Below are 10,551 nucleotides of genomic sequence, written 5' to 3' on the forward strand. Positions count from 1 at the left end.
TGGACAGATTCCGCCACAAGAAACCTGACCATCGATCAGTTCGTGCGTCTGTGATCATTTTGACGTACGATTCAAACGATCCAGCACAGGGATTGCATTGCATCGTATTTGGGTCCGTGTCTCTCACCATCGCACAGATGACGACGTTATGGGAGGTGAATGTTCAGCGCGCTGATACCCAAATACTGTATGTATATATACGTAATAAATAAATAGGATAGGTTTAATAGATTCGATCGCTTGGCTAATACTAGTAGTATCTACAAATAATTTGGATATTCCATACATATTTTCGTATATCTGATTGGCAATTACAAAGTACACAAATACATAACACGCATTATATATAGTAGAAATACAGGGCATTCGATCAAGTCCTTACAAACTGCATGCAAATTCTACATCGTATGCAAATATACGATACGATACAATATATATGATATATATTATTAGTATTTGGGGAACTGGGAGATGACCCTCTGGACTGCTGGCCTGGACAACAAGTCGTGAACCCATGCCTTGACGCTCGGGTAGGAATCCAACACCGATGCAAATGGCGTGGCCATAAAGTGGACCGTGTACGGGAGATGGCTGAGGTCCGCCAGGCTGACGAAGTCCCCTGCCAGGTACTTGTGCTTTGACAGCTGCGCCTCGTACACGTCCAGCACCTTCTTCATCTTCTCCAGGGACTCGTCGATGAGCTTCTGGTCGGGAGTTCCTCCGCTCATCGGCACGACAATCAGCTGGTAGATGATGGGGGCGATGGCAGGGTCGTACTGGTGTGCTTCAACGTCTAGCCAGACGTCGACGAGCGCTGCCTCTGATGTGTTGCCCTCCCTCAGCAGGTTCACCTCCGAAGTCTTGTACTTGCGAAGCACATGCCTCGAAATCGCCCGGGATTCTGGTGGACGACAGAAGCAAATATTTATTTATTTACATATATATATATGCTCATAAATACTCACTCAGTCTCAAAATAAGTGTTTTTTTATTTTTTCGAGAAGCCAAGTGTTTTTAACTGACTAAATATGTACAAGAAAATATTTAACATCATAATACATAATTAGTATAATTAGATAGATCGTTGAATCTATTTTCATAATAAACTTATTTGGAGAGATGCAAATGTCGCTAACATTTTTTACAAATCTAATCAAACTTATGAAAGTTTTACCGGCATAAATATCATAGCGACACTTATTTTAGGACGGAGAGAGTACTAGTAGTTATATGTATAGCAGCAGCGAAATATTTACTCTCCCTGCAGATGTTGTGCTATATATATTTTGGTAGAATTTGGTAAGTACATATGACCCTGAATTTGTACTAGTATTTAAGGAACAACCGTTTGTTGTCCATGTACTGGTGTAAGAATCTTATCCTTACTTAAGAGAGAAAATTTTAGCATGTCCAAGAAAGAAGACAACTTTTGATAGCCTCATCTGTGTCTCTGACACGTTAGGATTCAACCAAAGTTGATTTGCCACATCTCAAGATTCTTGCCTCCCCTGAATTAATTATGCTAATTGAATCATCATGTCCCAAATTCAGATCCATCAAACCATCCCTTACTCTCTTTTTAACTGTCGTTCTCACTTTCGAGAAGTCAAACGCACTTAACATTGACCAAATATATTAAAAAAATATTAGTACTTATAAGACATAATTAACATCGTTAGATAGATCGTTGAATCTATTTTCATAACAAACATATTTGAAGATACAAATGTTGCTAATCAAACTTAAGAAGTTTGACCGATATGAACACTATAATAAAAATAAAAAAGGAACACATGGAGTACAAGGACTCACCAAAGAGCATCAGTTCGCCATCCTGGAAGGCTGGAAGCTGTCCAAAGGGCTGAAAGAAAAAGACTAGTTGTAGAAACTATAATAATTACTTTCTCAGTCCGCAAATGATAATTATACTTTCTATAGACAAAAGTTAAGTTTTACAAACATTGGCTAACAATTATTTAGATAAGTTTTGGATATAAAATTTACACCAATAGATTTATATTTGAAGTGTCTCTGAAATGATATTGATGCTTTAGCAAATGAGAACACACCGTAAGATAAGAAATTAGGAGTCCAAATATATTCTAATTCACTTTGAATTGATCAAAATATGCTTATAATTTTGGGATGGAGGGAGTGAACTACTAATCGATTAAATAGTGAGCAACGCTCACAGATCATATGAAACCTAGCAACAAAAACATCGAACCCAAAAAAAAACAAGAACGGTTATATATAGAGGTGCCTGTACACGTACGTTACGTTGGAGGTGTTGGGGGCTCTTGTGCTCGCCGGTGTTGAAGTCCACGTTGACAATCTCGTACTCCACGCCGACCTCCTCCAAGCACAGGATTACACGCGTCACGTTCGGGGACAACAGTGGCCCGAATACCTTCACCGGCGCCATGGCTACCAGCTTCAATTCCCTGTGCTCCTCCCAAGATCGATCAGATAGATGCACCAGCTGGTTCCTCTACCTCTACCTGAATATGTCTTATTTATAAGGGCGCATGTGTCCAAGTAGTGTAAACTCTTGTGGTCCAAGCAGAAGAAAAGTTGTGGAAACTTTGAATTCTGGAGATCATCATAATATCGTCTTCCGTCCACAATTATTCCTGTGGTTTGAAGAAGAAGAGAGTATAGATACGTTTCCCTTCTTGGACGTCACTTCAGAATTTAGTGGAGGAACAGTAGGGAGAAGACTAGTCTTCTCACTAAAATTCTTGTCTGACTCGTTCAGCAAAATACCGTGTTTACCTTAAGAAGAGATGCTCTGTACACAACACGTGCCAAGATTCATCCAACGGGAGCTTACGTCACACGCACTGACGCACATATACATACCTGCTTCAGACGTTAATCCGTAAGTAGGTTTTAATTACAGAATATATGCTCTCTCTCACTTCGCCAGATTTGTATATCACTGCCGGATTTGTGAGAACCGGCAGTTATGTACCTTCACTGTCGGTTATGAGCTTGAAAATGAAAAAATGATTGGGGCTGGGCTAAAACCGGCAGTGAAGGACCACATCACTGCTGGTTTGTGGCTTGAACCGGCAGTGTTTTGGCGGCCACTCATCACTGTCGGTTTAAGCCAAGAGCCGACAGTGATTGTGCTCTATCACTGTTAGTTCTAGCCAAGAACCGACGATGATAAGCCTACAACACAAAAAGCTATAGCCGTCCTCTCCTTCCTCCTCTCTTCTATCCCGAGAACAAAGGCGCGTGTTTGGACCCTTCCCTCCATTGCTGCGGCTGCTCTTCACCATGAAGCTAGTGCTTGGATTTTGAAGAATGACTTGATCTTTTTGCTTTAAGGTTAGTAACAAACATCCACTTCTTTGATTTTGTTGCTTAATTAGCTTCGTTTTGATGGATACATTGCTTGATTCTCATTCTAGTTCTTTCTTCATTCTAGAGAGCACTTTTCCAATTAGACATTTGTGTAAGGCTCAAATTATGGTGAATCCATCATCCAAAAGGTTGGTGTCTATGAACATATTTAAATTCCTAGCTAATTATTCCATGGTGGTCAAGATCATCATTGTTAGTATGTGATGCTATAATTAGTTCTTAGAAGTAGAGTAGAATAGTTGTTCTTTAATATTATGTAATAATTGTTTTTTACTACGATTTCCAATTTACAGGGCCGAGCTACCAATTTTAATTTTTCAATAATTAGTGTACAATAATGTTTTCCAAAAATTATACTTTCGAGCTACAATTGTTGTTCATGAAGCTCGATTTTTTATTAATTCTTTGTAATTACTGTCTCAATATTTTTTTGTGCAGAGATGGATCGAGAGTGGATGCATCTATCCCGAACGGATAAGCGATACATGCATGGCGTCAGCCAGTTTATCACCGATGCCAAAGCCCATGCTGGGAATGGGAACCCTGTCTTCTGCCCATGCAAAGATTGCAAGAATCATAGGAACTTTCGTGAAATTGAGTCTATACGATCGCACTTGATTACTAGGGGGTTCATGCCAAACTATACGATATGGACTATGCATGGCGAGGTTGGTGTGAATGTTCTGCAGGAAAACGATGACGATGTGGACATGTCTGACGTAGCCATCCACGATGCTGACGAGGAACTCGGTGTCAACACGGAACCTATGGCCACAGTTAATAATATGTTTAGGAACATGCTAGCTGATGACATCGAGGATAACGATGGCATTTCTCAGCTGCTACGTAATGTAGAGATCGGATGTCTTAGTGAAAGACAGCTGAGAAAGCTAGAGAAAACGAGACAAGATGGCAAAACACCATTGTATAGGAATTGTCCAATGAGCAAACTGGAAGCCAACATCATGCTGTTAGAGTTCAAATCGACAAACGGATTGAGCGCTAAAGGCTTCGATCAGTTGTTAGGTATAATAAGGAAAATGCTCCCAGAAAAAAAACGAGTTGCCAGAAAAGACATACTTGGCCAAGCAAATGATCTGCCCCATCGGCCTCGAGGTTGAAAAAATCCACGCGTGTTCCAATGATTGCATATTGTACCGTGGAGAAAAATACAAAGACTTGGACAAGTGCCCCAAGTGTGAAGCTCCACGGTACAAGGAAGGGCCGTCAGATGAGGGTACCAAGACTAGAGGAGGTCCCGTAAAGGTCGTTTGGTATTTCCCTATAGCTCCCCGGGTGCATAGGTTGTTTACATGTGCAAAGTCAGCCAAGTTGTTGCGCTGGTATGGCGAAGAGCGTAAGAAAGATACAATGATGAGGCACCCCGCCGATGGGCATGACTGAAGGACTGTCAATACTATGTTCTATAAGGACATCGGTGGAGAGGTAAGGCACCTTGGTTTGCTTTGAGCACAGATGGGATGAATCCTTTCGACCAGGTTAGAAGCAATCATAGCACCTGGCCAGTGACGCTCTGTATATACAACCTTCCACCTTGGGTCTGTATGAAGCGGTCGTACATCCAGATGCCACTACTGATCCAAGGGCCAAGACAACCTAGCAATGACATCGATGTGTTTTTGGAACCAGTGATCGATGAACTAGTGGAGATGTTTGAAAAGGGTGTGCCGGATGTTTGGGACGAGTACAAAAAGGAACATGTCACGATCAAGGGAGTACTTATCGCTACAATCACCGACCTGCCAGGTCGAGGTTCGTTGTCCGGAGAGAAGACAAAAGGCTATACTGGATGTGTCGAGTGCTTGGACGACACCGATGCGGTAAATCTGCCAAATAACTCAAAGATAGTTTATATGGGACACCATAGATTCCTACCTAAGGATCACCCTTACCACAGGAATAGAAAAGATTTTAATGGTGCTATTGAGAAACGCTTAGCTCCAAAATATCAAGACGGGCCTGCGATACTTCGAGAACTCAACAAACTGGAGGTTGTCCTTGGGAAGGGGGACAATGCAGTAGCAACGCCTGATAGGAGCGTTTGGAAGAAAAAATCGGTTTTCTGAAAACTACCTTACTGGCCATTTCTGAGTGTACGCCACTGTCTTAATCCCATGCACATCACTAAAAACGTGTGCACTAACACTCTTAACACCTTGATGGACACCAGGGGGGACATCGAAGGATTCACTAGCCACACGCCTGGACATGCAACACTTGGGAATCAGGAAGGAGCTGCATCCCATGGAGCTAGAGAATGGCCAGTTCAAACTTTCAGTTGCGTCATGGACATTGAAGAAGGAAGAAAAGCGTGCGCTTATTTCTTTATTCAATGAACTCAAAGTCCCGACGAGCTACTGTGCAAACCCTAAGAGGCTAGTGAACATGAGAGAACTCAAGTTCAACTATGGCCCTACGAAGGCCCATGACTGTCATGTCATTATGACTCAGCTGCTCCCTGTTGCCCTGCGTGGTATCCTCCCCCCAAAGGTCCACGCCCCAATCATAAAGCTTTTCTCGTTCTTCAACGCAATCTCAAAAAAGGTCATTGATGTGTCCACGCTAGAGCAGCTGCAGCGGGACATAGCCAAAACTCTCGTTCGGCTTGAGATGCATTTCCCACCGACTTACTTTGATATCTCATTGTATCTGCTTATTCATCTTGTTGACTAAATTAGAGCCCTTGGCCCAATGTACCTGCATCAGATGTTTCCTTTCGAAAGATTGATGAAAGTTTTCAGGAGGTATGTTAGGAACAGATTCAAGCCAGAATGGGGCATGGTTGAAGGATGGTCAACGGAGGAGGCCATTGAGTTCTACACATATTATCTGGACATCAAAAGGGTCGGAGTTCTAGAATCTCATAATGAGGGAAGACTACGTGACAAAGGAACGATCGGGGAGAAATCTGTTACAGTTGATGACCCTGTTTCTTTCAGACAGGCACAGTTCGCTATTCTCCAGCAAGCCGAGGGTGTGATGCCATACATTGACGAGCACAGGCAATCACTGCAAACTCTGTATCCGATTAGGTCACAGGCTTGGCGGGATAAAAAATATAAGGAGGAATTTATCAGCTGGTTGCGACGTCGCTTGCTTAGAATAAAGTTGGGTAATCAACTGGATGCCTTAGCCAAGGAGCCTTCGAGTACATATCTTAAGTACCAAGGGTATGAGATCAATGGATTCACATTTTACACAAAAAGCAAGATGGAAAGAGCACATACCAAAATTGTGGTGTTCGTTTTGATGCTCACGACGAGAACGGCAACGTGTAGCCAACATACTATGGTTTTATAGAGGAGATATGAGAGCTAGCCTACGGTCCGTTGAAGGCGGCTCTTTTTCGCTGCTAGTGGGTCCGGCTCAAGGAAATCAACACTGACAGCGAAGGGTTCACTACCGTTGATCTCACTAAGACCGCATACAGAGACGACCCCTTCGTCCTTGCAAGAGATGTTATGCAAGTCTTCTATGCAAGGGACAACAAGACAAAAGGAAGGCTAAAAGTAGTCCTAGAAGGGAAAAGGAAGATTGTCGGTGTTGATGGAGTGACGGACGAAGAAGACTCCAGGGGCTATCAGAAAATGCATCCATTCGGGGCGAACGTACCCCTACCTATCCTTCAAGATGGTGACGAACCTGCTTACGTACGAATTGATCATAATGAGGCCCTCATTGTTGATGCACCTAAAGATAGTTAGATTATTGTTAACTATGTAATCATTATGCAGATGTTATATCAGTATTTCGCACTGAATATTTAATTTATATTTTATGCGCATCTCTACAATTTAATTATTGACTATGTAATCAAATATTAAGATGATGTTCACAAACACTATTATTTGATAATTATTGACTATTAATTAATTATCATAGAATTAAATAATCAAGACACAAATTTTTGTGTTATTTTAGAATATAAATTAATTGCATTATTTATATTAACAAATAAATAAAGAAAAGCAAACTAACCGAACTCCCTATCCTAGCTTAGCGGTTAAGGCCGCGCACTCTATACTCTGAGACCCTCGCTTGAATCCCAGGCGGACCAAACTTTTTTGATTTTGCATTTATTATTTAGTAGTGCATTACGATGGGATAAAAGAAAAAAATAAAACCATTCTAACCGAACTCCCTATCCTAACTCAGCGGTTAAGGCCGCGCACTCTCGACCCCGTGACCCGCGCTCGAATCTCAGGCGGGCCAAACTTTTTATATTTTTTTACAAAAAGGCTACGATGGCAGGCTCCAAACCGACAGTGTTTTTTTATATTTTTTACTGAAAGATGGCGGTAGGGCCCTTCACTGTCGGTTTTGGTTTTAAAATCGGCAGTGATAGCTTCTATCACAGTCGGTTTTAAAACCGGCAGTGATAGCTTCTATCACTGTCGGTTTTTAAACTAAAACCGACAGTGATGTGTAGATGCTCCTCACATACCAACAGTGCTCCCATGACCACAACAATTGTAACACTGCTCCCACCTACCCCGACAACTTTAGTTTAGAAATAAAAATGTACCACGACTGCTAGCCCCTATAAAATGACCCTCGGCCAGGAGCTAGCCTCTCCATATATGTTGGTTTCAGCCAGGCCTTATCAGCCATGATACAATATTTTCCTCTCACAACAAACCATAGATATCGTTATGCATCGTAGTCCATAAAAATGGTGCACACATGTAAGGTCTTTGTTATCGTATATGTAACTTATTTCTAACTTTTTGTAATTTTTTGATGTATTTCATTACTATCTAAATAAATATATCGTTCTTGTTAAAGCTTTCTCACTGTAGTATCTAAATAAATATATCCTTTACATATATGCACCTTCACTGTCGGTTCTATTTAGAAACCGGCAGTGATAGCCACCTTCACTGTCGGTTCTATTTAAAAACCGGCAGTGATGTCCATGCCCCCCTATATAAAACAAATTGCCAGCCACATACATCGATCTCACCCACCCACGAACTCTCTCAGTCTCATTTCTCACGTTTCACTCTCACTTCTCAAGACATCCACTCTCTCTCTACGTGATTTGGTCATGGCTCCTGCATTTTTCAAGGGTATTGATATGTTGTCTTCTCCAATATTCTATCTATATTCTTTTGATCTCTATTTATATTTATGTTTCTTTGCATTCTATATTTATATATATTCTTATTCCTTGCATTCGATCTATATTTAATTATGTTGCCACATTTTACTTGGAAGAATTTTTTTTGTGCATATATTTTATGTTCATATTTTTTTTTTGCATTTTATCGATCAGGTGGTATAAACAGCGGACCTCCCCCACCACAAGAACCAGGTTTCGACCCTGGCGATGAGCCATTCGCTCCTAATGTGGCCATTCCACGGTTTCATACTCCAGCTATTGTATGAAATATTTTCCTACATCTTTTGTTTTTTGATGCTAACAAATAAGTGTAATTAGTTTAATATCATTGTTGCATGCATATATGTCACAGACTATATCCCCAATAGATTGGCTGCGAACAGCACTTAGCTGGTTCTTTATCTCGGACATCGTCGAGAACACGGTATCTAATGTAAGTGGTCGGCTATGGACGTGTGAACTCAGTTTTTTCATCCCTGCGAGGGGTTCAAATCATCAGAACCATATCCACGGGACGGGAATACAGAGCCCAGACGTGATAAGCGCCCAATTAAGTATCGTGCGCATCTGTTTAGAGGCACTTCGACGTATTTGCTATGATGTGCCTGATTTCTCGCTCTTCATGGCACTTGCTTTGAATGCTGGTGATATCCCCGTCCCGCAAGCAAGCGAATGGTTTTCAAGCTACAACCATGCGAATGTGGTAAAATGATCACTTATACCCGAGTCATGGTTATTTGTTGTTTATTATTGTAATAACATTCTCTAATTTTTTTTCTCCGCATGCAGATTGCGCTACAGGATCTTACCTATGCTGCAAGTGGCTTGTGGGCCGTTGTAGACCAAGCAATGGAGCAACTCGGGTACAATTGGGACTTCTATAATGGAAACCTCTGCCAGCTTACTATAGAAGGACGCCAATACTGCATAAGGATTACTAACAGGGGCAGTGGTCGTTCACACTACTACACAAACTTTACTGGAGGCGGGCATTTTCGGTTTTCCACGGCGGGCAAAGCCGTCCGCCGCGGCCTAGAGGCCACGGTAAATCGTGGCTTAACCGCGGCGGGCGGCCTTGCCCGCCGTGGTTAATCAATTTACCGCGGCGGGCGGTGTAACGTGCCCGCCGCGGTAAATATACTTTTACCACGGCGGGCACGTTAGGATGCCCGCTGCGGTTAATCATTTTTAAAAAACAAAAAAACTAGGAGCCCATCGGCGAGCCCGTTCTCGAGCCCACTGGCGAGCCCACCAGCGATGGATCCGGGCTTCCCACGGCCGCCACCACCTCGCTAGTCGCTCACAGGGGACCACGCCGACGCGTCCTCGCCCGCCGTGGTGGAGGTCCTAGCGTCGTGGCCGTGGTGGATCCCGGTGTCGTGGCCGTGGTGGAGATCCACCGTCGAATCCGGTCGCTCCACCGCCAGATCCACAGAGGAGGAGGGTGCAGCCGCCAGATCCATGGGGGAGGAGGTCGCCGCCGCTGGATCTGTGGAGGAAGAGGTCGCCGTCGCCGGATCTAGAGAGAGGAAGAGGGAGGAGTGAGGGAGATGGAGAGAGGAAGAGGGAGATGGAGAGGAAGAGGGAGATGAACTCACTGGATTTGAAACCCTAGCCCCGCGCCGTCGTCGTTCATGGAGGATCTATGGGGGAGGAGGAGGGCGCAGCCGTCACCGTCGTCCCGCGCGCGCCGCTGTAGGGGGCGGCGCTATGGCGGAGAGCTGTGCCGCGCGCCGCTGCCTGCATCGAGGGAGAGTAGTGGGAGGCAGAGGGAGAGTGGGGGAGGCAGAGGGAGAGTGGGGCAGGTGGCGACGATGGTGCGAGGGCCTCGGTTTATATTGGAGATGGCTATTGGGCCTCCACATTTACCGTGGCGGGCATCTTAATATGCCCGCCATGGTAAATCGATTTACCGTGGCGGACACCTTACGATGTCCGCCACGGTAAATAGGGTATTTATCGTGGCGGGCATCTTAATATGTCCGCCACGGTAAATCGATTTACCGTGGCGGACACCTTACGATGTCCGCCATGGT

General features: G+C 43.6%; 1 protein-coding gene across 1 annotated transcript; it reads right to left on the reverse strand.

The window, feature by feature from the left end:
- Positions 1-240: 240 nt before the first annotated feature.
- On the reverse strand, positions 241-2,504 carry LOC136545070 (probable glutathione S-transferase GSTF1). Its single transcript, XM_066537115.1, has 3 exons — positions 2,276-2,504; positions 1,813-1,861; positions 241-901 (listed from the first exon to the last, which is right to left on the reverse strand). Exons 1-3 carry the CDS (start codon positions 2,423-2,425, stop codon positions 450-452), a joined length of 651 nt encoding a protein of 216 aa, XP_066393212.1. The 5' UTR covers positions 2,426-2,504; the 3' UTR covers positions 241-449.
- Between the last annotated feature and the right edge of the window lie 8,047 nt (positions 2,505-10,551).

The sequence above is a fragment of the Miscanthus floridulus genome, chromosome 3, assembly GCF_019320115.1.
Source record: "Miscanthus floridulus cultivar M001 chromosome 3, ASM1932011v1, whole genome shotgun sequence".
Classification (NCBI taxonomy): Eukaryota; Viridiplantae; Streptophyta; class Magnoliopsida; order Poales; family Poaceae; genus Miscanthus; species Miscanthus floridulus.

Bases quoted from the DNA above. Each gene is read 5' to 3' on its own strand.
- LOC136545070 (XM_066537115.1), bottom strand. From the start codon at position 2,425: ATGGCGCCGGTGAAGGTATTCGGGCCACTGTTGTCCCCGAACGTGACG. The intron at 1,862-2,275 runs GTACGTGTACAG...TTTTTCTTTCAG, and splicing joins CCCAACACCTCCAACGTAAC to CCCTTTGGACAGCTTCCAGC. The intron at 902-1,812 runs GTGAGTCCTTGT...GTCGTCCACCAG, and splicing joins TGGCGAACTGATGCTCTTTG to AATCCCGGGCGATTTCGAGG.